At 38.6% G+C, this 27,886-nt stretch overlaps 1 protein-coding gene across 3 annotated transcripts in view; it reads right to left on the reverse strand.

Moving 5' to 3' along the window:
• LOC139726059 (choline/ethanolamine kinase-like) overlaps positions 1-27,886 on the reverse strand; it is a 49,028-nt gene that overhangs the window by 11,552 nt on the left and 9,590 nt on the right. The window contains exons 2-8 of one of the 3 annotated variants that reach the window (XM_071637141.1): positions 26,514-26,634; positions 25,660-25,836; positions 22,082-22,215; positions 8,003-8,107; positions 5,661-5,719; positions 3,918-4,002; positions 3,229-3,450 (exon numbers count right to left, since the gene is read on the reverse strand). In XM_071637141.1, the coding sequence (XP_071493242.1) occupies positions 3,229-3,450; positions 3,918-4,002; positions 5,661-5,719; positions 8,003-8,107; positions 22,082-22,215; positions 25,660-25,836; positions 26,514-26,634 (903 nt within the window). Of the gene's footprint in view, positions 1-3,228; positions 3,451-3,917; positions 4,003-5,660; positions 5,720-8,002; positions 8,108-22,081; positions 22,216-25,659; positions 25,886-26,513; positions 26,635-27,886 lie in introns of all 3 variants that reach the window. The other 2 variants (XM_071637142.1, XM_071637143.1) reach the window with 2 other exon arrangements.

Consider the following 27,886-nt stretch of genomic DNA (forward strand, 5'->3'; position numbering starts at 1 on the left):
ATCAGTGAAAATTTTAGAACAAGGAAAAGTAGAAATTACGCGGTGCGTAATACATGTCCCCGCCGGAAGTAGCACTTTGTAGCAAAATGTGCAATATAGGTAAAAAATCAAGGTCAAAGGTCAAAGAAGTCAAAGGTCAAAATTCTGTGTAAAAGTTTTGAAGCCCTCACCTAGTGCCATCACATAAAGCAAACGGAATCGAAATCGGGGTAGAAATAGCGAAGGAGTAGCATTTTATAGCCAATGTACAATACAGGTCAAAAATCAAGGTCAAAGGTCAAAGAAGGCAAAGGTCAAAATTCTGTGTAATGTTTTGAAGCCCTCACCTAGTGCCATCACATAAAGCAAACGGAATCGAAATCGGGTTAGAAACGGCGGAGTAGCATTTTGTAGCCAATGTACAATACAGGTCAAAAATCAAGGTCAAAGGTCAAAGAAGGCAAAGGTCAAAATTCTGTGTACAAATTTTGAAGCCTTCACCTAGTGCCATCACATAAAGCAAACGGAATCGAAATCGGGTTAGAAATGGCGAAGGAGTAGCATTTTGTAGCAAAATGTACAATATAGGTCAAAAATCAAGGTCAAAGGTCAAAGAAGGCAAAGGTCAAAATTCTGTGTACAAGTTTTGAAGCCTTCACCTAGTGCCATCACATAGAGCAAACGGAATCGAAATCGGGTTAGAAATGGCGAAGGAGTAGCATTTTGTAGCAAAATGTACAATATAGGTCAAAAATCAAGGTCAAAGGTCAAAGAAGGCAAAGGTCAAAATTCTGTGTAGAAGTTTTGAAGCCCTCACCTAGTGCCATCATATAAAGCAAACGGAATCGAAATCGGGTTAGAAATGGCGAAGGAGTAGCATTTTGTAGCAAAATGTACTATAGGTCAAAAATCAAGGTCAAAGGTCAAAGAAGTCAAAGGTCAAAATTCTGTGTAGAAGTTTTGAAGCCCTCACCTAGTGCCATCATATAAAGCAAACGGAATCGAAATCGGGTTAAAAATGGCGAAGGAGTAGCATTTTGTAGCAAAATGTACAATATAGGTCAAAGGTCAAGGTCAAAGGTCACGACTGAAATTCTGTGTAGAAGTTTCAAAGCTCCCATGTGGTGCTATCATATAAAGCAAACAGAATCAAAATTGGCTCATAAATGACAGAGAAGTAGCAAATTGAAGATTTTGATCACACACGGACGCACACACGGACACACGGACGGACGGACGGACGGACACACGGACGGACGGACGGACGGACACACGGACACACACACGTACGGAGCCCGTTTCATAGTCCCCTGCTCGAACTCGTTCGGCGGGGACAAAAATCAGACAATCTGTTCAAAAGTTATGAATTTTCAGAAGTTTCTACTCACTCACTGCTGGATGAGAAAACTACTACAGCTTATGATGTCATGTGTGTAGAGTGATATAAAGAAAATCTACAAAAAACTAGAAATGTCGCTATTGCGACTGATGCCTCCGCCATAATGCATGATTCGCCCAATAGGTGTATAGTGCAATGTCTTCACAATGTGTGATGACAGTTACACGTAACTGGCAAACCATTGAAATGACAGGTCTGTCAGAAATATCTTGAATGTTCACTTTCCTTGAACTAGGTAAAAAAAAATCGCTATAATTGTCTAAGAGTGCAGGTACATGTATTTGGGAAATTGAGGATTTTTACTTGACTTCTGACTGGCCCTTTTATAAGTTTATGCATTGAGTAATTTTCAAGGTATGAAGAAAGAGTGTAATTACAGTATAAAATATATATATTTTTTTGCATTTCAACCTGGCCTTGACCCTTAACCTTTGACCTTTGACATTCTGGCAGGAAATTTCCAAGAGAATCTCCATTAGGTAATACAGGTATATAAAGTTTTAAAAATAATAATGCAAGCATTGTATAGACTAGTAAATGAGGGAAATAGTAACATTTTGAACAGTTGACCTTGACCTTTGACCCCTGACTATTGACCCACGACCCCTAAATTCCTTAGATAATCCCTGCCAGTCAGTACATGCGTATGCACCAAGTTCCATGAAGATACATTGAACCATTTGCGAGAAAAGTGAAATTGTAACATTTTCACCTAACCTTTGACCTCTTAACCTTTGACCTTTTGACATGAAACTCTCTCTGGAGAATCTTTACGCAGTAGTACATGTCTACACCAAGTTTCAAGAAAATACCTTCGGGCATTGCATATAGATATTGGGGAAATAGCAACATTTTTAGCATTTGACCTTGACCTTTTGAACTTTGACCTCTTGCCAATGTCACTAAAATCTACTCAACTAATTGTCCTATCATACATCATCCTCCTACAAAGTTTGGTGAAATTTGCTCGATCCAGTCTTGAGTTATCGCGTAAACGGATACAATTTTATGATTTGACCTTGACCTTTGACCTTTGGCCGATTTCACCCAAAATCTAATCAACTAATTGCCCCATCATACTTTATACTTTGACCAAGTTTGGTAGAGATTAAGTCAATATTACTCAAGTTATCGCGTAAACGAAAGCGGACGGACGTACGGACGTACGGACGTACAGACGTACGGACGGACGTACGGACGGACGGAAAACCCGAAAACATAATGCCTCCGGCACCACTTCGTGGCGGAGGCATAAAAAAACATATTTTAACATTTCTTGCATAATAAAAGAACACTTGACTTGCCTCTTTCAGAAGGCAGGGGGAATATCATTCTTAACATACATCAGTAACAAGTCAAGGAAATGTGCATTTTTTTCAAAAAATAGAATTTTGTGAAATTCTCTGTAGTAGCCTTCTCATCCTGCACAGATACTTAAAAAAAGTGTTATTAACTTTTGAGCGGATCGTCCAATTTGCCCAAAACTTTCATTGCTGTGTTAAACTAATATTGCTGTATTCACTCAATCCACATGTATATATGAAGGTGAACTTGTCCTTTAAGAATCCCAATGCATTACAATTAATTGTTCTTCAACAATGCGTGGCTATGGTAAAACAAGGGTCAACTCTATTCAGGACATTATTTTCTCAACATTTTTTAGCTATCCCCATGTACAGTAATACAAATTAAACAGAGACGAAAAGTAACACCATTATCGAGGCCTATGCTTTGATCTTCACACAATGGAATAGATTTTACATCAACTTCTAATAGAAATGGATCTTTTCCTGACTAAAATTGGTGAGCCAACGAAAAATGGCTGACTAGACATAATCCTGGCATTTTACCTCTTTACTTCTCTCAAAATGGCTTCTTCTTCTTCCGCTGTATCGCCATGGCAACTGGGCTGGTACATCCCCATCTTCTGGCTAGCTGCCAGGTAGGCCTTGATAAAAGTGAGCTGCTGCCCTCTTGTGGGGAAATCCTCTGATTTGAGCTCAAAGTACGGAGGTTCCTCCTTGCAGTAGTTCTGGGCCCATTCACAGAAGTGATTGGCGATATCAAACTCCCTGCATGCATGGTGTATGATTGCAGTGATTCAGATACACTAGTTTATTTGCTGCTGTTTGTGTGCGTGTTTTCATAAAACATCCTTGATTACAATAAAACTTGTACTAAATAATAATTACACTTACACTAACAATGTAATACAAACTTGTGTCCATCAACATAGAAGACAAAATAGGAAATTACATATGTGACCCTGAATCACAAAACCAACAAAAAGTCGCCAGACATGGATTTTCAGATAAGAGCATATTCTGAAAGAGCAGACTTTATGCTTTAAAATGATGTATTTAACTCATTTCAAATGGACTCTCCTAACCTATCTTAACATTGGAAAGAAAGCACACACTCTGTAAAGTGTGATCTGCGAAAAGACGCTCTGAAATACAGCTATTCAAGCGCTTAATCGTTACTAAACCGTGCCAGCTGTGCGATGAATGGAAGAAAAAACAGGATGCCAACCACTCACCGATAGTTGTAGCTGGAATATTCATAATCAATCAGAATGAGATTCTTCTTATTTGAGTTGTCTTCATTCACCAGCAGAATGTTACCTGAGAGTCAGATGATTGAGGAAAAAAAGAGATTATATTCTTCATATACACATTTACGGGTCTTTAAATGGACTGTACAGTACTGGTTGAGGTGAGGATTCAGGTCTATAACATCTTTTTTGTGTGTGTGAGATATAATAAGAAATCTCTTATAAAATATGACAGAGCATGTAATTTCAAGAAGGATTCAGTGTTTATTTGATAAAAATTGGCCTTGAAATGGCTGAGATATCCAAAAGAAGCAATCCTAATAAAATTGACAAGCCACTGCTTTTATTAGGATCTCTTTGTTTCACATTGTTTTTTAAAATCTCAGTCATTTCAAAACCAATTTTCATCAAATAAACTTTTGATTCCCCTTAGAATTGTATGCTCTTTAACATTTCATAGAGTGGTTTCTTAATATCTTGCAAAATGTTACAAGATGAATCCTTACCTCAACCAGTACTGTACAGTCTCTTGAAATCTAATACCTACACCTAACAAGCTTGCTTTTAAGTAGGTACCATATTTCTTTTGTATTTTTTACTTAAGAATTAAATTTTTTACTTTGATTCATATGTTCATGGATTAACCACCATGATTTATATCTTAGTAACATTTTATTGTGCATCCAAGCTGGATATCATGCATCATTATTATTTTGTTATCTGATGTTCATTTTTTTCATTGAGGATTATGAAAATAAACTGATTTGAATTTATTGCAACTCATATTGCAATTTTCTAATTTTCTAAAAACTGACGGACAGCATACAAGGATAACTGTAAAAGTTTCTGTATTCTCATTCCTTCAATGGGGAGCTGACATAAACATTTTGACAGGGTAGTAGAAAAGACAAAATGGTTAAAAAATTTGCCAGTGTACTCGCAATTATCAACGAGGGGTCTTTGTAAAGAAAGATCAAATTACAACAGTCTGGGCTTCCAGCGCTGAGGCAACCAACTGTCATGATTTCTACAGAAGGCAGAGGTAGGGCTCTGCAGATACCGGTACCGTAATTTACTAGAAAATATGTTTCAATTCAATCAAATCTTGGCATGGCCCAGAAGTCTTGCGAATGAGGTTAGTTTGATGATCAACTCAGAACTCCTGTGACCATGGCTAGCTAAACGGTCAACTCTGAAGTCATGTGACCAAAGACTAGTTTTATGGTCAACTAGAAGCCCTGTGACCTTGGCTAGTTTGATGGTCAACTTAACAGTCCTGTGACCAAAGGCTAGTTTGACAGTCAACTCAACAATCCTGTGACTATGGCTAGTTTGATGGTCAAATAAGTAGCCCTTTGACCATGGCTAATATGACTGTCAACTCAGTAGTCCTGTGACCATGGCTAGTTTGACAGTCAACTCAGTAGTCCTGTGACCATGGCTAGTTTGACGGTCAACTCAGAAGTCCTGTGGTCGAGGCTAGTTTGATGGTCAACCTAAGTCATGTTGTCAAGGCTAGTTTGATGGTCAACTCAGTAGTCCTGTGACCATGGCTAGTTTGATGGTCAATTCAGAAGTCCTGTGACTAAAGGCTAGTTTGATGGCCAACTCAGAAGTCCTGTGGTCAAGGCTAGTTTGATGGTCAATTCAGAAGTCCTGTGACCATGGCTAGTTTGATGGTCAACTCAGTAGTCCTGTGACTAAAGGCTAGTTTGATGGTCTACTCACCTTCCTGACAGTCGTTGTGGCTGAAGACAACAGGACTCTTTGTTTCTGAAATCAGCTTCCTGTAATAGGAATCAATTACAGAAACTTTTCACACCATTCATGAAGGAAACAAAAGCAATACCCTGGTATGCCCATAAATATAGTTCAGTAGCAAATGATGAAAAAAAAATGCAAAGGCCCCATGACTCCTGATGAAGTCATATGGTGAAATCAATTTTCTGCGTCATATGACACAGGCAAGGCAACTACCAGACAGCAACTGAATAGACTCAATCATGTGACGAGCATTTGCATAATTGCTTCTGTTTTTTTTTTCTTTCTTACTGTTCACCTACAGTGGAAGAGTACTGAGAAAAGTAATGGCAGTCAATTCAAAGCTAAGGAATGTCAAATCACGATCAAAACAGAATAGTCTTTACAATACTATCGAATGCTATTAAATACAAATAACAAACAGACACTTGCAGCACAAATGGGCACTAGATTATAGATCGATGCGGCAAAATAAAATTGAAGGCCTATTCAACATTTGAAAATAGTCTATACATTGGGATCAGGAGATTTTTTGGACTAGCTATAGGTAAATGTTCTCGAAATAATTTGACTAAGCCGTATTATATAACACATAATGATTTTGTTATTGAAAATATACAATATGTTTTCAGAACCTGAGAGCTTGAAGTGCTATTTGGGTGGAATACTTCAGTCCTTCCTTTGTATTTCAAACCCTTCAAGGGAAGAAGGGGAGTGGGGAGTGGGGGCGATCTCTCGCATTCCTTCTAGTCATCAAATCTCCTTTGGCAAAATGAGCATCTATGTACTATAAACCAGAAATTGTCACACCCACAAAACTGTAGCAAAATTTGCTAGGAGCAAGGATTAGCAGAAGTAAAATGCCAGTAAAAGTTTTTGTCTATAGATACACAATGCATTGAATGCCAGTTGTTAATTCATGAAGATATCATGCTGGCAATGTTTCTGGTTTTAACCCATTGAGGACAAGTCCTGAGTATACTCGGGCAAGTGTCTATGGGAAATGAGTGTTGTAGCAAAAAATCAAACCGTCCTCAACGGATCCCTGCAACATTGCAACGTCATGCTATGAGAAATAAATCAGACAATCACATGATCAAGTACCAGTAGAGTTCACTGATGACTCTAAATGAACAGTTGAAACAATTTATTAAAAATGATTATCTCACAGCACAGCATGGTAAAGTGAAACAGATTTACTAAGTACTTTGTCAGACACTAGTTGCACATTGAACTCTCTGTGTGCAATGGCACTGAGGTCCTGTGTGCTACATTATTCAGAGACAGCAATGCAAATGCAATGAGCATTTTTTAAAAACAGTCTGTTTTTCAAAGGAACTTATTTATGCTAGAATATTCTGTAGAAACGCAGTACAACAGAATTGTAGAGAAAATTGCAAGCGTTGTTCTGTGATGTAAACTTTATGACAAAGCAGCAACTATTTTTTATGCAAATGGCCAACTTTTCTCTACAACTTTTCACCGAAGCATTTATAACAGAAAACACAGTCCAGCAAAGTTGTAAACAAAATCGCAAGCTTTCATGTGACACACAAGGCAATTTTCTTTTTTTTTCCTGGCAAATGGCCAGTATTCAAAACACAACCCCCAAAACAGACTGCAAATTTATATTTTTGGTCATCAATACACATACACGTACTTCCATGAACAGGTCTGGGTGACATTACATTTTGAAGACACAACCTCAACAGATAATCAGAAAAAATTTACAAAAAAAAAAAATACCCTTAGGAATATTGCTACTCAGTCACCAAGCATTGTAAAAGAGCTCTATGTGTGTGAGAAATGGAATCATGTGTAATGTTTTCTACAGTTGTACAGTGTATGTACCGTGGCACATAACATGTTAATGCATACCTACATATAGTGACTGCCCCCGCCGCAAATTCTTCTATTATAACATATTTGACCCATCTCGTGAGGGGCTAGCAGTAGCCCAGGGCCCTGTTTCATAAAAAAAACGTTCATAAAGTTATGCATGACTTTACGATTGACTGGAATATGAAGTGCTAATATGTGTGTTTTTTCCCCTTACATTTTAACAAAGTATGACTGTATGTCCATATTTAATCTACATTGGGGCAAAAATACACTTTCAACTAAAAAATCTGTTGACATGCAAGAATAATAATTATCATGCAAATTTCAACTGCAGCTATTGAAACTCATAATGATTAGAAAACCCACTTGGCTTGCCATATCAACATCATTCGTAAAGTTGTGCGTAACTTTACGCACAGCTTTATGAAACAGGGCCCAGGGCTAGTAGTTGATGGTCTAATACTCACTTGACAAAGCGTTTCTCCATCTCCAGGTCATGTGACAGGATCTCCTTTAGAAGCTGTTGCCGGGCGTCGTCTTCAAACGAGACACTCATAGCCTTGTTGAACCATCTGTAGATCATAGAAACAGATGAAGTCAGGCTTATTTGTACAATGTGTATAATTCATCTCTTCATCTATCTCTTGTTCATATCAATGAATACATTCTGTGAGATAACGCAATCTCTCCCATCATTATAACACGGGCAATAGATGGCGCTGTTCTCACACGCATTCAAATATCACAGGCAGAGACTCCAACCCAAAGCACCTTCTGATCTGGAGATTCTCCTGCCTGAAACCCCTAGCAAACGGTAGACTCCAACTTGATGTGTGCGAAGTTCCTAGGGTTCTAGATGCTCTCTGGTGCTATCTTAGGCTTCTTTTTTCAACATACGATAGAAATAAGTACGAAATCATTTCCAACGGGAGACAAAGAGCCAGGGCGGGAGAAATTAAATCTCAAGCGGGAAAACGGGAGATTTTGCAAAAATGGGTTTTCGGCGGGAGATCTCCCGTCAAAAACGGGAGAGTTGGAGTCTCTGCACAGGCAATGTGTTGGGACAATGTAATTTATATCAAAAAGAAGACTTTACTCTTCCAATGTCGCTTCCCTCCTCAACTCTTCTCTTTCTAGGCCCTTCTTCTGCCAAGTAACGATCCCTGCACGGACTACGTACACATGGTGTTACCGCAAACCTTCCTCCCTCATCTACTTCACCATGTAAACCTTCAAGTAATACATGAAGAGTTTGTTTGCAAAAAACGATAAGTCCATATCTGCCAAATGGAGATATTTGCGATTACAGGTCAAGAAAAATAAAGAGAATAATAAGAAATTTTTTGAATCTTTTGATCATAACTTCAAAAATGTACCTTTATATGTAGTGACCAATATATTATTTCAAAGGTATTATTTTGTACTTTATGACAGAGACCGCACTTCAAAATCTTCAAAAATGGACTTATTGGTTTTTGCAAACAAACTCTTCACATACTATTAACCCATTCCACAGAGATTTTCTGTCATCGGTCACTCATCGGAAGCAAAGATTATTGCTTCTGGCCACCCACAAAATTGTATTGCCCTTAGTCTGATGATCTGACTCCGTGGAGTATCAGGTGAGTGTCAGATGTGTCGCGCGTGATCCTCATTGGACGATCTTGCCTCATCAGATCACCACCTGACATGTCTGACACTGACCCCATAGTCAACTGACACAAGTCGGATTCATCAGACTGTGATCCAATACACTTCAGTTGGTGGCCGGAAGGATGACACTTAGCTTCCGATGAGTCAACGACGAGAGAAAATCTCTGTGGAATGGGGAATAAGGAAGACTAATAAAGGGATGGTACAGTATTGGTGGAGATGAGAATTGGGCTTTTAACTTTTTGCGAGATACCAAGAAAACACTTGATATAGTACAGAGCATACCATTTTAAGAGAAATTCAAAGTTTATTTGATGAAAATTGGGTTTGGAATGACTGAAACATCCAAAAACAAAGTAAAACAAAGCAATCGTAATAAAGTGTGAGTGTGGGTCCCACACTTTGTTAGAATCGCTCTTTTTGGACAACTCAGCCATTTCAAAACCAGTTTTCATCAAATAAACGTTGAATTCCTCATAGAATTACATGCTCTTTCATGTTTCATAAGAGGTTTCTCATTATCTCACCAAAAAAATGTTAGAAACCTGAAATTAGGTCTCAACCAAAACTATACAATCCCTTTAAACTGCATTCACAAAGAGAGGTGTTTTTAGATAATTCTAATTCAGCAAAATACCACAGCAATCAGTTGGTACCGTTCCCACTCCTGAAATACCATGGTACAATGTACTTCTGGTAAGCATTGCAAATCAATGCTTATATTTCAAATGGAAAAAGACAGGAAAGTTTGTCAGGTCACATGGCAAATACACTAACTGTACAATCGGTGATATTAATGACACCATTCACATTGAAATCTTGTGTGAGTATTTCATGCAAAGTTTGAATTGCCACCCTCAATATCACAGCATTTTGTATACATACATATTGCAGTGTATTTGCATGAATTCACATTTTAAGATACTGTACAGCAGTATTTACCTATCAATGTGAATCATCTTTTCTCTGGTATTAGAGTTTTAACCCCTTGAACACTAGCCCCATGTATACTCAAGGAGGTGTTTGTGGAAAATGTGAGTTTAAAAATCAGCTCGTCCTCAACGGGTTAATATCAAACTAGCAGATTTGGTTGGTCATAGAAAACTTCAAAAGTGCTTTGAACTTTGTTCTTTACTCTCGATAACCGATTTAATCAATCATACTTGCAGCAAAACAAAATCACCTTCATGTGTGAAAACTACAAAGTAGGCAAACAACAGGCATATAATTGACTTATTTGCGCATGATCATGATAGTAATATTGATAGTGAAACTGGCAATGAATTCTGAACTACAGTGCATGCTACACATACTTGTGTACAAGGCATGTACAAATGAAGAGTTTGTTTGCAAAAACCGATAAGTCCATATTTGTCAAATGGAGATATTTGCGATTAAAGGTCAAGAAAAATAAAGAGAATAATAAGAAAATTTTTGCTTCTTTTGACCATAACTTCAAAAATTTACCTTCATATGTAGTGACCAATATATCATTTAAAAGGTATTATTTTGTACTTCATGATAGAGACCGTACTTCAAAATCTTCAAATATGGACATATCGCTTTTTGCAAACAAACTCTTCAAATATTCCACAGGATCACACGAATTACAGCAGCTGCTCAATAGATAGTCTGTGTTCTCCAACAGCAAGACAAACACGTTGAGTAAATCAAACAGTCATACTGTAACTGCTCCTGGTAGCTAGAATCCCTTTTGACCTTTGACCCTGATGCATTCAATTGTATGCAAATACACATTCATCACGTCCATATGTGACCAGACACAGAAGTTCACTGTGATTATCTCAATGCCTTATTTGAAAGGGACAAACAAGATGAGGCTCTACAGGTGACACAACATTTGTTCCTGCGACAATTGCTCTGGTCTTACAGTGTATTTTCTCCTAACTTTAACTACACTGTAATAGGGTTAGGGTTAGGGTTAGGCCTTAGGGTTGTGATAGGGCTTAATAGATTTTATTCTACATGTATGTGAAGATTAGGATTAGGGTTTGGATTATGTTTGTGGGTAGAGATGATGTTTGGCTTGGTGTGCAGGTATTTCATAGGAGCAATTGTTGCAATTAAGCAAATGTCCCAGAACCGGCTATACCATAGTCACAAAGAAATAGGGAACATAAAATGTTTCTAGTGGTCTTTTACAAGCAATTGTTGCAAAGAAATAGTTGACAGATACTATGGAAAGGACAGGTCCCTTTTTCAACATTTTCAGACAAAGAGATATATCCTTGGTCAAACCTGATGGCAGTTTCATAAAGAATAATTCACCCTCCCAATAGAAGACACACAAATAAACACAGATAAAAGCCACACCTACACAAACGCACACACAAAACCACAATGACAAACAAGACACTGTAGACGTTACGGACTGTAAAGCTCCAGCACATTTGCTGTTCAAGAAAACACAACAAGTGAACACCAAACGTTATCAATCTACACAAGTAGACATAACAGATAGTTTTAAAAAAACACACACATAAAGAACAAGAAAAGAAAGATAGTCACAATAATAATCACACTACACTGTAATTGCCTCTGGGCACAGGTCTGTTGATGATGCGACCTTTCTGTGTGTAAAGGCATCACACAAAGGCCTGTAGAGGAATTACTTGCACGCCAGTGCAAACAAATAATTTTGTATGCACATCAATATCTTTTGTAAATATTCCCTCGCTCATAGGTCTGATGCTGAAGAATACTGCTGGTGTAAAGACATAAATCCCGTCATGGCTACACAAAGATTTATCGCACAAGGGCGGTCTCTTCATGGGAAGCGATTTTTGAAAACCTCAGCAAAAACATCCAGTAATAAAAGAGACGAGAGCCACTCAACCACAACACTAGGCAATCAAATATGAACTTTTTAGGAGGCAGTTTACAGACAGCCATGTATTAACACTGTACTTTTTGAGGGTAATGTTTATCTATACAGATATCAAACTGTGAGGCACTCGACACAGAATACATAGTTCAAGAAGAGCCACGGTAGGAATGCAAACACACACCTCATTTTATGTCAACAAACTGATCATTCAGGCTAGATACTCACTCCCATGTTCCCTGCAGATAAAACATGGCTGTCCTACTTATACAGTAAAAATCACCCCATCAAATGTTCAATCTCACCAAAGGCTTACACTCTAGTTCAACACTACAACTCACAGGACCCAAAACATAAGAAACAGCTTCGCTTAATTTTAGGGCAATTCCGTAAAATAGTACACCTCCACGTCAAAATCGTCAAATCATTGCAAGTAACATATCATATCAATCGTCACAGATTATATTTTCAAGGAATTTCGTTGATTTCAATTTGTTATGCATATTCTAAGAATTATGGGTATTGAATCAGTACTTATTTTACCCAGGAGCAACCAGGGAATAAAACCCACCAACACAGCTGCGCAGCATTTCACATTGTGCATTAAAAAAAAGGAAACTTGATGAAATTAATGTAGAGAAGCTATTTCTACAAGGCTCATTTCAAAATCTACCAGCAAAGAAAGATCTATTCACATCAACTGTGTGGTATAACATTCAGCATGTACAACAATACTGTGCAGTAATCAACAGAACTAGAAAGAAAAAGAGGAGATGGATCACTGGCCTATAGGTTGAGTTATCAATGGTTTGGAAGGGACTTCTCCCCACACTAAACTTTGAGATCAGGTTTGAAAAGATATAACTGCTCTTTCTACTGATACTCTGTATCACATTTATATCAATGAAAATGTGAGATGAATTCAAACATGTCCAAGAAAATTTGAAATCAAATTTCATATGTTTTTCCATTGGTATGAAAGAGCACCTCTGACCCTTCATTGATTTCGCCACAGGAGTAAAGACTACAAGTATAGCAAGATTCGCTGCAACCTGTCATGTCTGTGAACACTGCATCTTCTTCCCACACCCCACCCCCTCTCACCCCACCAGGGTTGGGGAACTTTCCTCCCTGTATGGCCTGATGAGTCATGTGACTGAGTCATGTGATAACTCATGTGACAGAAGTGACCTTGAGAGGTCCTCCCCTTCGTGGACCTTTATCAGTGGCATAGCAAGAATAAGGCTACACGTTCAGTGTTACAGTCGACCCCTATCGCAACCTTTATCATCACACTGTAGATGGCACTATACTATCAGATTTCTTGGTGTTTAAAGGTCACTTACAAGTGTATTTCTGCCAACCAGTTTGATTGCCCCAAGTAATGCACTTTTGATCTGATGTAGCTTTTAACAATACAGGAGTTTCCTTCAAACTATCCTAATGGCAAGGGGAAAAAGTTGTTCTCATCAGGTTGAGAGGGTCATCAGGCAATAAACATGTCAGTGAAATTAACCGGAACAATCATGAAATCCATCTATGATCATGAAACTTTTCTCCTGAGAACTTTCTACGATGCTTTGTAGGATTCTACCTTTAAAACACAGCATTCTGTCATCACTGACATGACTGACCACAAGTCAGTTAAAACTTGGTTAGAGTAGCTTTGATTATTACAAAACCAGGTAAAGGTTGCCCCAAGGTGACACTAGGAATCTAATAGACCCCCATTTACACCAAGCTTTATAGCAAAAAAGGAAGAAAAAAAAAAGGTAATGGAGGATGAGCCTCCTTTTTTTTTTCTTTTCTTTTTTTTTTTTGGTGTGTGTGTGAGCAGTACCAGGGGCTCTGCTGTAGCTCAGCCCTGCTATTCACATTTGTTACATCAAATTCATAATGGGATTTTTTATTATTTTTGAGCAGTATAAGAATCTCTTGTGTTGTTTGATACCAATCCAAGCTCTCGTCTGGTGAATATGTAAGGTAGTTTACAATTACAAATGCAACCAAATTCAAAGCAAAAGTGAGGAGTAATAACCATTCTCATTACTGTATCCTTTTGACAATTTCAGGTAGGACATTTTTTGAGCTTTCCCATTTACCTGCCATTTTATATTATATGTCTTCATTGGAGCAAATGCCCTCTCACAAAAAAAAAAAAAAAAATCATTCAGTTCCTTTTGAGCTTATTTTAATGACCACTGCACACACAGGCTTAAACTTGTAATTCATTGCTTCGAAGTTCAGCAGACGACATTAACTTAATTTTGAATACAAGACTGGAAATAATTGAATAATTACCACAAGAGCAATTTAGTGCATCACTTCTGGGAAAACTGATTCCAATAATCTGCATGCTAAAATGTTGCTAAACTATTGCAAATTTGTAGAGAGGAGGGGTATAGAAAGGCAAAATTTGATGATTGTGGAGAATGTAATGCAATTTCAGAGTTTAGCTCGGACCAAGCTTTGGCAACAAGGTAATTTGAAATCTAACGAGAAAAATTTTCACAAGAGTGGCGTTACTCATGCATAAAGAACACAGTGACGACAGGATTGAGGAAGTTGAGCTCGGCCATGGCCTGATTTCTCTCTGTAAACTCACAAAATTGGGGGGGGGGGGGGGGGGGGAGTCCAGCATTGCAATTGTTCCTGGGTCAAGTTCGGCCCATGCCTATGACGTAAACAGTGTCTGCTTGGCTGGTGGCCTTTTATCACTCATTACAGACAGACAAAACTCTGGTACAGCCCTTGTAGCTGATAACTGTTCACCTGACAATATCAGATGTTTCCTCCAACAGGTATTGGGGAAGTAAGACTCGGAAGAAGAGCAACCTATCAGTGAGGTTGCATTTCCATTGACTTCTGTCAATTAGGTCTGCAACCTTTTTTGAAGGACGTCGTCCAATCATTTGTGCTGAAGCCGAGCACGTCAGTCTTACAAATGGCTTTTTACTGGTAATTCACGTCAGTCTTACAAATGACTTTTTGCTGGTAATTCATGAGCCTGGAGAGGCTTTTCTACTGTTTTTGTATTGTAGAAATTAATTACTGTTTCTTTGCTACAGACTAGTATAAAAATGATTTTTATTTGCCTGGTCCCTCAATGAAGTTTCTTAGACAGGAATTCACCTAGCATTCATCAGTTGTTGCAAAGTAAGGTATGTCTCCTGCAACTTTTTGAATATCATTTCAAAGCTTCTCGAGGCAGAGCTCTGCTGGTTGGTAGTGATTTGGACTGGCAGCAAAATTCAGCAATTCGAAAGCATGACTTTTAAAATTTCAGAAAGGTCTCACCCCTCAATGTCGGCTAGACTAGGTTTGGAGTGACAACCCTCTGCTAACTTCTCTTGCAACATCAAGAGGGACTTGAACAAAGGCTACAAATCTTGTGAAAGACACAGTCTTAACCCGTTGAAGACAGGTCCCCAGTATACTCGGGGAAAGTGTCAATGGGAAATGTACATTGTAGCAAAATCAGCCCGTCCTCAACAGGTTAAAAGATGTCAGGCAAATACAATATGTAGCTGTACATGTATGGTAAACTCAAAAGAATCAGAATGGACAGCAGAATGTGGAAGGAGAGAATGATGGGATAGTGTTTGGTAAAATCATAAGGTTTGAAAGAAAGACTATTTAAAGGTCATTAACAAGTACACCTACTGAAGGCCAGCAAAACGTCAAAATCAGGCCAGCTGATGTCAGAGCTAGACCAGACTGTTCAGTCCGCTGTCAAAATGCAAACAAAACATGCACACACACACACGCACACACACAAACTCCAAGGTCAATTCACTCACATCCCCTTGACTGGTCCAAAGCCAAAGTGCACTTTGCGACAGCACAAGATCTGCAAAGTTTAGTGAACCTGCAGTATTTTATTATTCAAAACACAGCGCTTGCTGGCTAGTATTTCTGTAGATTGACCATATAAAAACATGCAAGGGGGTTGGGAGGATAGAACGGAATACGGCTACAGTGCATCAAGTTGCACTACACCCATTGGAATACTCTTGGATGCGTTTGCAAGGTAGCAACACTTTACACAGTAACAGCACCCTTGTATTACTTGTAACATACTGCAGTACAAATTTTATCCACGATTTCATTTTTTTAAGCACTATAAAAAGAGGAAAACGCACCTCTAACCCCCCCCCCCAACACACACACACACACACACACAAACACACAAACACTTCGGATCAGGTATTGTAGCCTGCATTTCCATCAGTTCGATGCAAATTCTTCTCATAATGGCAAAAACTGATAATCATACAATGTGTAATTATTCTTTAATACATAAAATTTATCAAGAGCCACAGGTAATTTGTTCCTCCATCAATCATAGAACTCACCAATTATATTCAGGCATTTATAACCTGTCCTTGTACCTGGAGACGCATTGTTGTTGTTGCTTTTTAATTTCCTTTCATCTATGGTTCATATTTTGGCAAAAAGCCAACGTAAAACAATAATAGATTCCTGCTGGTTACGGATCAAGCACTCCATTGAGGTTCATATGGAAACAGAAACCCACTACCTACAACCATGGAAAAGTACCAACATTTTACACTGTCATCAGATTTTGGAAACCTTTTAACAACTGAGTTTTGTTGCTGCAATAAATACCATCTTTAGCATCTACATATTTTTGAAAGCAGTTTCATAAGAGCCGAAGCACAAAGTTGCAGAATGTAAAGACAGGAAATACAATTTACACACCACAGAGGTCAAAGGTGAATCAGCGATTCATCATTTTAGACAGTCATACATCTAAAGAAAATATGAACACACTTTCATGGTAGATATAAAACAAAATATCAACACTGCATTAGAACATAAAACCTAGCATTTAGATGAATGGCTTATGTCAAAGCCCTGCAAAGAAAATGCTGATTTTTATCAAACACTGTGATATGTATAATTGTACATCTGTAGGAATTAACCATACAACATTGTAACATGGTAACAAATAGATTTCCCCAACCAGGAATTTAATCATGAATGAGAAACTGACTAGAAATTTATGTCTGTGTTAAACCTTTACATACAGCAGGGTTTTACCTAGAATTTACCATTCATGAACCATAACTAGCAATATGCATGCATCAGTGGCCATCTCTGGGTAAAATTTGCATAAATTAACAATGCATCAAGAAATCATGATTTCAACTACACTGTCGGAGGGTGTGGCAATACACAGCCATGGAGTCAAGTTCTCTCCAATTCTTTTGCTGATACAACACTTCCACAGTTGCGTATTTACATCTGACGTTGTATTATCTCCCGTCTCTCAATACATGCGTCATGCAATAGCAGTTGTAGGATTGCACAGAGAAAACTCACACCTGAGAAAACCAGATCTATGCTACCAAAAGTGGTATTTGTTTATTTGATAACATGAAGACCCACACGATAGGAGATCTCAAATCATATCTGGGTATTGCTTGATAACAACAGTCATCTTTGCCCCACATCTACATACAATAGATGAAGTCAATCTCATGTATACGCAATACATGCTTACACAGACAACGTAGGCATGCCAAGAACACAGACATATCTCATCAACAAATTTATTTCCCTTACTCATCTGTGATATTTTTTTCAATCAAAAACACTCAAGTTTAAAGAACAAGTCCACCTGCATTTAGAATGGAAGTGAATTGAGTGAATGCTTCAAGAAGAACACATCAGTGAAAGTTTGGGAAAATTGGACAATCCCTTCTAAAGTTACAAATTTCTAAAATACCTGCGCAGTCACTGCTGGATGAAGACTATTACATGTACAGTGTATGATGTCACATGCATGAAACGACAAAAGGAAGATATACAATGAATTTCACAAATTTTATTTTTTGAAAAAAAAAGTGCTCATTTCCTTGACTTGTCCCTCACACATTCTCAGAGACTCCAACCCAAAGCACCTTCTGATCTGGAGATTCTCCCACCTGAAACCCCTTGCAAATGGGAGACTCCAAGTTGATGTGTGCGAAGCTCGAAATTCCCAGGGTTCTAGATGCTCTCTGGAGCTATCTAAGGCCTATTTTTTTCAACATACAATAGCAATAAGTAAGAAATCCTTTCCATCGGGAGACACAGAGCCAGGGCGGGAGAAATTAAATCTCAAACGGGAGAACAGGAGATTTTGCAAAAATGGGTTTTCGGCGGGAGATCTCCCATCGAAAACGGGAGAGTTGGAGTCTCTGCATTCTAAGCGTAATATTCTCTCAGCCTCCTGAAGGAAAGAAGGTCAAGTGTTCTCTCATTATGGGAGGAAAGTGAAAATATGTTGGATTTTCTTTGTTTTCTTTATATCATTGTACACACGTGGCATCACAAGCTGTAGTGGTCTTCTCATCCAGCAGTGACTGAGCAGAAATTTTAAAAATTCATAACTTTGAAATGGAATACTCAATTTTCCTCACACTCCCACAGAATGTGTTCTACTTAATTATTGCTGCATTCACTCAATCCACATGTCTATGAAGGTGAACTTGTCCTTTAATAGTCAAACACAAACGCTGCTAGGAGCAAAAAATGAGAAAATGATAAACTGACAAATTTATAGGACTTTGGTGACTGGTATTTTATTCTCCTAAACAGGTCACTTGAAAAAAAGTAACCTTCAGGGGGGCGTTTCATCAACGAGTTCGTCGGAGGTTTTCACCGACAAATTTGCTATCAGCCAATCAGACGCAAGGATTTCAGTAGCTTTTAACAGTTGTCGGTGTAAATCACCGACGAAAAGTTTCATGAAACGGTCCCCAGGAATTTCAGTCTAGACAAAGGTATCATCAGAAAAGAGAGACACACCAGTACCGTACTGTAAAAGTGGATATTTTCGCGTGACTTTTTTTTCGCGCTTGGCCGGGTGAGAAGAGTTTTGCGTGTTTTTAATTCCGCAGAATCAAGACATCACGCACAGGAACACATGGCAAGCAAAAATATTCGCGTGCTTTTATTTTTGCGCTAGTTTCTGGTTGCGCGAAATGCACGAAAATTTCAACACCGCGAAAATTTCCACTTTTACAGTATACAGACAGAAAAAGGTCAGATAGCCCAAAATGTTGAAGGAAGACCTGGTGGCATGTGAGTAGATAACTCAAATATGTGCCCCACTCTATGCCATGCAAGGCATGATTCAATTACATGTATGATGCACAATTTAGGTAGTATTGGTTTCAAGCATTGAACATTTCTTCTTCTTTTTTTTCCAGTTGCCTCGCTCGTTGCCAGGTAAATGCCTTAGAAGTAAAATGCAAATAAAAAATGCATACATGTGTACTTAATCCTCAACTCATAAGCTAACTGGAGTGTATGCAAAATCAGAGATATCAAAATGTGGAACATTTGGAACCTGTGTAGGCATCTTTTTGGGGTGGGGGTGGGGGGGGGGGGGAGTGGGGAGAAGCAAACTCAGTCACAAGCTCTCTAATTGGTTTTCAGTGTGTATATTTTTGAATAGATTGGGGGTCAAATACATTGTATCTTTCTGCACCAAGACTTCTGATTTGGGGAGCATGTGTATTGATATCATCTATAGGTTTAATACTCAGCATGAAAGCTTACTCTCACACACTTTCCTCCATATTATGTGGGCATGTTCAGTGATTTGGAGAAAAATTGCAGTGTGTAGAGGTATTGATACATTCCTTTATATATTTATACAAATTACACGTGATATATCTCAACATGGATACACACACAGACAAACAGAATGCAAATGCACACATTTGTATTAGAAGAAACATAAAATACATTAAAACAAACAGAAAGTACTGAGGTCCACAGACACACAGACAGCTAGACACATGTACACAAACACTACAGAGACAGAGAGATAATACACATGCATGCACACACACACACACACACACACACACACACAAACACAAATGCCCTCCAGTCTACCCTGGTATCTGTACACACACACTTTCCTCTCTAATACAACGTTTTCTACACACCTATCCAATCTCACTAATGATGGAGAAAGGCCATTTTTATTGAAAGGTATGGTCATACAATTTAGCCATGCCTAAACAAAATTTGTTGTGCATTCAGAAAAGAGCAGCTGAGTGAGAGAAAAGTGCATAGTACTCTGTCTCATATTACACTCTAAATCACCCCCTTCCTTCCCCCGTGGCTCTACACGTGTTTTCTCACTTCGGTAAATATTCTGTCCTCACACAAACTCTTGATCTTGGGAATTTTACACTGAAGGTGACTTTCAACATGTAGCTCTACACCACACACCGTGTTTCACACAACAGAGGCAAATGACTTTCACGCTGAGTCTAACAAAGAAAGATGGATATTGATCACTGGTCTATCTTCAGCGGTCACATGGCACTATAACACTGATTGGTAATCCTGGGTTATAATTAAGCCCCCTAAAACCCAGGATTGCTCTCGAGATTGAATGTTGCATTGCATTCTACCCTGGATAACATCTCATCTTTAAACATGATAAAAATATACAGCTTAATACTGTTTAAATATCTTTGTGGCCAAATTGAAAATGGAGTTGTATGATCATGTATGACAACATACTCCAGCTTAAAATAAAGTTTTGAGAAATATTGCAGTTATTACTATAGAGAGATGTCTATGCACAATAATCTACCATGGTAATAATTTGTCTACCTCAGTCTGTACTGCCAATGGGAAATATTGAGTACATGGTGTACACAATAAATCTCATAACCCAAAGATTGAAGGTTTTGTACTTTTCCAAGCACGTGAAAAGTTATTTTAATCTTTTTTAACAACTTTGTAGTACATCTGATTGCACGCAGGATCAAACAATTGGATTTTGCCCATCCCGAAAAATTATGAAAAAACACAAGAACAAACATAAAAACGGTCTGGATGATTGATTATCCTGAAAGACAGTCACACAAACGTGGACTGAAGTAATGCTGACTAATGCAAATTGCTGCAACCTCACAGAGTTTCTATACAATGCTGGCTATACCCATGAACAACTTTATTGTTCTATTACAATATAGGCTCTTGCATAGCACTTCACACAGATTGTTCCCTCTGTTCTGCATGTAGGAAAAATTTAACTATAAAAAAGGGAGCATTTTTCTTCTTTTGATTAGAGCCCTACCCCTTCGCCATATTACGCAGCCAACTCCAGCAATTCAAATAACAAAATATCTCCCTAAAAAAAAGCAAAACAAAAGCTTCTTGACAATGAAAGGTTGGAGACTAAAAGGTCACTTGAACCTCAGTTGAATGTCAAGATCATTGGCAGCATAATTTATTTTAGTATCATGGATGTTAATTCCCAATAACATGGTACTGTAGTAAGCTATTATTTTCGTGAGGTAGGAGATCACAGACAGTTTCGCAAGATGTTGTTTTCATGACCTGACACCGAGGCTTACCATAAGTGCCCTATTATCCTAGGGTATGGTGACATTTTCGCATGTTGTTAAATTCAAGGTCCACGAGTAAGTCGTGAAATTAAACCCACGTGAAAATAACAGCTTATACAGTCATTTCACACCATTGCCCATCCGGTCAAAATCACATCATCAATTAACCTGTTCACAGAAGGAGTAATCTACATTGGCTAATTAAGGGTTTTGTTCGTCGTGTATTTTTTCCCCCTTGAGTGCTCACTACAAACAGGTTTAAAGGGATGGTATAGTATTGGTGGAGATGAGGCGAGAGCTGTCACCAATGTGAAAGAGCATGTAAGTTCAAGAGGAATTCAACATTTATTTGATGAAAAGCAGTTTTGGAATGGCTGAGACAACCCAAAACAAAGTAAAACATAGATATATGGTTATAACAGGTAGGTCCCACCTTTTTATTAGGATCACTCTGTTTTGGATATCTCGGCCATTTCAAAACCAAATTTCACCAAATAAACGTTGAATTTCTCTTGAGATATATGCTCTTTCACATATCAAAAGAGGTTTCTCATCTCATAAAATAAATGTTAGAAACCTGAAGTAAGGTCTCAACAAACACTATACAATCCCTTTAAGCTAGACGGTGGGTGAACTGAAGAAGAAGGAATGGTCAAACTCACTTGTCCAGCATCTGGTCCAGCCATCTAGGCACCTTGCAGAGAGGCAGCTGAAGTTGGTGGAAGCAGGCAAGCTTGTTAGCGATGATCTGGGAGAGCTGTGGGTCCGAGAGCTCCTCTGTCCTCAAGGCACGGGACTAATGGCAGAGACAAGACAGAGACAAAATACTGATTTAGAATCTTTACCAATTCAACTTTGATCTTATCATTACACACTGACATTCTAATCAACATCACTATTATTAATACAGGGCTGCACACTAACACACTTTTTCTACTGGTCCGACCAGTTTGTCCGACCAGTAGGTGCCCAGTTTTTCCATGTTTTACTGGTCCATTCCTGAAAAAGTTAGTGGTCCGACAGTGATTTTTACTGGTCAGGGACCGTTGGACCAGTGCCAGTAGGCAGCCTTGATTAATATCAGTTTTACAACTTTGAAAGACTGAACTTTTCAATCTCTATACAGCCTACTATCTGTCCAGACTGCCAGGTCAGTCATACAAACAATTTTGCGTGAGACATGATATTTGATTTCCTCAAACCAGCAGGTAATGCAAAGCATTGTAAAACCCGATTTCTTTTTTTTTTTTTTGCATTATGCGCAGAACTTTGACTAGTTTCACAATGAGCAACGATTAGCAATGTAGTACAAGAGACCCGCGGGTCTAGTGCTCACCTGAGTATCGCAAGTTCACCTTTCACGCAGTCACTAATCTAAATTATTCACAGCTCTACTAAAATTTGACCAGGCATTCTCAAGAAGAAGATGAAAATGTACAATATGGGCCCATACTTTTTAAGATTCCTTAATTTGGGGGGATTGGGGCCCCCTGGGGCCCTCTGGGTGGGGCATGGTGCCCAGTTTGATAAATTGAGATCCTGACCCCCTAGGGATGCTACCTGCCAAGTTTGATGAAAATGGGTCATGGGGTTCTCAAGAAGAATATGAAAATGTACAATTCAGGCCCCCATTTGGACCTTCCCACCCCCCCCCCCCCCCCAAGAGGGGCACCCCTGGATCTGCTATGAACAAACTTGAAACTACAGTCATTAATGTACTCACTCATAGTACTATCTTAGCTCTATAACTTCTGATTCTAGAGAAGATTTTTAAACATTCCTTCATCTTGGGGGGGTTTAGGCCCCCCTGGGGGCCCCCTGGGTGGGGCATGGTGCCCATTTTAACAAATTGAGATCCTAACCTCCTAGGGATGCTACCTGCCAAGTTTGGTAAAAATGGGTCATGGGGTTCTCAAGAAGAAGATGAAAATGTACAATTTAGGCCCCATTAGGACCCTTTCCCACCCCCCTCCCCTGGGTCCCAAGGGGGGCACCCCTGATTCTGCCATGTACAAACTTGAAACTACAGTCATCAATGTACTAACTCATAGTATTAATTTAGCTCTATCACTTCTGGTTTTAGAGAAGAAGATTTTTAGAGATTCCTTAATTTTGGGGGTATTGGGCCCCCTGAGGGCCCCCTGGGTGGGGCATGGTGCCCATTTTAACAAATTGAGTTCGTAACCCCCTAGGGATGCTACCTGCCAAGTTTGATGAAAATCGGTCTTGGGGTTTTCAAGAAGAAGATGAAAATGTAAAAAGTTTACGCACGACGGACGACGCACGACGCACGACGCACGCCGGACGCCGGACGAAGAGCGATCGCAATAGCTCACTTGAGCCTTTGGCTCAGGTGAGCTAAAAATGTATGCACATGTTTTTGTTTTGTTTGTTTGTTTGTTCTTTGTCCATGCAAAGAACTGAATGACAGTATAATGCTGCACACCCTCCAGGCACGATCAAGTTGCCTTGCATCGCCTGCTGTAACAGTAGGGATCCAATGGGCGATCACACATGATTATAAACTGTTCCTGGAATGTAATGCAAGTTCTGTGTTTAACAGACATCAATACAAATACAATGTATTCTCAGATAATATTGTATTTCATTTACTTACATTTTGTCGTAGTATACTCATAATTTACTTATGGTAAGTAATTCATGAAAGTTTCATGATACCAAATAGGCAGTCAGCTCCAATTAGTACATGTTTCTGGTTTACAGCATACTACATTGTCTTGAACAATGGGCTACGAAAAGAGGCATGTACAAGTGTAGCCTACTGTAGCTACTGTATACATATCCTATTACAGTGTAATCTGGTCTCACTTCATGGACGAATGCATCACTGGACATAAGTCTGGATTCTTTTCAACATTAAAGTAGTACACACATACTTGTATCTGTGTATAGTTGAGAGTACGCAAAGCTTAATTTTGGAGCTTTGCTGAAGAGAATTCAAGACTTTTTCGATGTACTTCTCCTTTTGTATGCCAAGTTCTGAAGATAAACCTCTAAAACCTCTCATAGAAATGTGAGTTATGGGGACTAAAGAAGGATTTAATCATAGCAAACTGGACTTCTCTTCCCAGAACCTTTGAATGGATTTATAAAGCTTTGAATGGATTTATAAAGCTTTGAATGGATTTATATAGCTTTGAACTTTGAACACCGAAAGTAGACAAATGAACCAAATCCAAGCCTCCGGGTCCACACTATTGTCACACAATGATCGATGCTTCAAAGTCAAGAGTAATTCCCATAAATATTTGAGGGAGATAAGCACATTTTGTATCAGGTTAAGAATGCTGACAGTAGCAAACCTGTTGTAGATTTGAAATCTAATCCTCACCAACTGTTAAAGGGGACAATCTATCTTTCACAGGAAGCTATTGCCATTATTTGACAAATTGGAAAAGAACCCAAACCTTATAGGTATGGTCTAGGTTTGTTTGAGATGGGATTCAGATTTTAACTTTTTTTGCCTGCTAATTAGAAACTACTACTGTGGAATATTAAAGAGCATACAACTCTGAAAGAGGAATTACAAATCTATTTGAGGAAAATCTTCTCTGAAAATGACTGATAACCTAAAACAAAGCAAAACAAAGTGTTCCTAATAAATGGTGGGTTTTTGGATATCTCAGCTATTTCATCAAATAATTCCTCTTAGAATTATATGCCCTTTTACATTTATTTCATATAAGTGGTTTCTAATTATCTGGCAAAAAGTTTAAACCTGATTCCCACATGGACCTCAACCGAATCATTCATCTGCAGTGTCCTTTGTTAGAGTTATCATCTTGCATCCACCAACCCAGGGTCTAACTCTGAGCACTTTTCTATTCATAAAGTAGTTCCAATATTGGGTTTCTCAGCTTTGGGTCAAACATGTTTACCTACATACAGTAATGCTTTGCTCTGGGACATTCTACTACTGTAAAAGTGGAAATTTTTGCGGTGTTGAAATTTTCACGCATTTCATGCAACCTGAAACTAGCTCAAAAAAATAAAAGCACACACACATTTTTGCTTGCCTTATGTTCCAGTAGTTGATGCCTTGATTCTGAGGAATTAAAAACAGGCGAAAGTCTTCTTACCCTGCCGAGTGCGAAAAATTAGCCTTGCAAAAATATCCACTTTTACAGTAGTGGCTTATCTAATATCATAAAGTGCTGAAGTCCATCAAAGTCCTTAAAAATATGAAGCTCATCCATCAAAAATGATGTTTTAAACTCACCGGGATGTATTCCTCCAGCCGTCCCTCGCGAAAGACGCCGTAGAGCTTGGGAGCTTGCCTCCTCTCAGACAGCAAGGAGAAGATGACGGTGTCCAGAAGGGGCGTCTCACCCTCAAAGAAAATCTCCCCGTAAACGCGGAGGAGGACCTCTTGGGGCCCGCCATTGCAAGTTCCACGCTGATGAGCGGGAAGAGAGCATAAGTACAAGTAGTTACTAAGACCGGCCCTGGTGGGAGGGGTTGCATGAAAGACAAAAGAAGAGGGAAGAGAGAAACAAAAAAGCACTTGGGACATGCCATCATGTAAACTTCATTAAAGACCAAGGCACAAGGCCAGGATATTTAGATATGTCCTATGCAAACTTTGCTATATCAGGTGACCTAGTCACATGACATGATCATTGGAGGACTCTGTTTCTGATATGGACAAGAGGACACAGGTTTCCACCCAGATCTTTTTATTTCTTTTTCTGTTTTTTTTTTCTGTCCCTATACTTGAATTGAGTCACTTCAATGAGAGGCAAAATGTATAAATATTTCATAAGATGAAATATTTCACAATATTTCATCCATATTCACTATTCAATGCTGGATATTTTTCTTTCATAAACTTGATAGCATACAGAACACAAACCCCCATGAAACAGAATGGCAGTAAAGTATGTTCAGAATAAAGTCGTTTTCACAAGAGTATGATTTGATGCTTTGTAAACTTATTTTCATGTGCTTTTTGATCTTTGGGGTAGTTGTCATTCATTGGCCAAGATATAACAGACCATATCGTCCACAGAGCCTCCATTCGTAGAATAAAATCTACCTTGATTGAAAGAGAAAAGACATAATAGTATAGACAACCTGGCCTGTCAATAGAGGGCGCCTGAATATTCGCAGGACAGCAACCTGTGGTTCACCAAATCTTGGAGCCATGTGCGCCGGCAAACTGCAAATATAATGTCTGTTGTTGCACCTGTCGTCACTGAAGAAAGAGGGGGTACAAGAGGAAAATTTTCAGAGTTAATTGAATATTGTGCTAATTTCTTGGTTTGATACAGAACAAAATGAAATCTAATGGTACTCGAAATTCTATGGACATTATTCTATTAATAGACAGAACACAGTATGGCAGTCCTTGTCCGGATATGACTTCATCCATAGGAGCACGTGTAGTTCTCTCTTCTTGCTGACATCTAACTTCGGATGTGATTTCCCCCTTCAGTTTCTGCAACAGCGGATCACTTTGTCATCAATCTCTTCTACACACTGGTCAAAGAATGCACCAACAGGCTTGCATTCGGGGAGAAACAAAAGGAAATAAACCAGTTTATTATCAGTCCTGCTTCAACAAACAACAATACATTGGAAAAACTTAAAAATCTGAAATCTGCTGCCAAAGATAGAAATATATATCGCTACATCATCAGCTTTGTAAACTCTGCTAGCAAGAACCTATCTGTATGAGATTGTCAAACATGTACATATTTATATCATTCTCCTTCAAATGCTTCTGTTCAGATTCTGTTTCTGTGGATGTTCTTGAATATTGGAAGACCACCAAAAAAACAAAAAAAAACAAAAAACAATTGTATCAATAAATCGTTTTTATACCACCTACAAGATTGTGCGAAGTACAATGTACTGTGATCATTGTGTTTTTTTTTTTTTTTTGTTATTAAAAGAAAAAAGTCATGGTGTTCTGTTTGATATTGCCTGAGGTATTACAGACAGGACTAGTATAGTCCTGCAGGAGTAATATACATTGTACTCATTGGGCACATGGGTTTCAATTGTGAATATAATATGACATTAATTTCAACCACTATTCCTTTAATTCATAGCACAAAAAACACAAAAACACAATAACATGAGTTTTTCATGGTTTCATTTTCAAGCTACTGTTACAATCTCCATTGAAATATCTATTCCAAGGATGGAGGTACACCGTTCTATTTTTGATGTACATTGTATAGGAGTATGGACATGCAGTATGCCGTATAATCTACATTCTACAATATTACAGCTGCTTACCTTGTCCACTGTATAACACATGTGCCGAGAAAAAAACAACAACAACAGCAAACAGACATTTTTGTGTAAACATGATGTGTGGATTTTTTATGCCAGGTTTTAAACATGTGTACTGGTCTGTGTACTCAGTCGCAGCGGACGACTATAATTAACTCCCCCGAAACCCACGAAACGTTTTGAATTTTCAACCGTCACCGAGGCAG

This window comes from Diadema antillarum, unplaced genomic scaffold (assembly GCF_040938485.1).
Source record: "Diadema antillarum isolate AM-2024a unplaced genomic scaffold, OU_Dant_1.0 seq00000076_RagTag, whole genome shotgun sequence".
NCBI lineage: Eukaryota > Metazoa > Echinodermata > Echinoidea > Diadematoida > Diadematidae > Diadema > Diadema antillarum.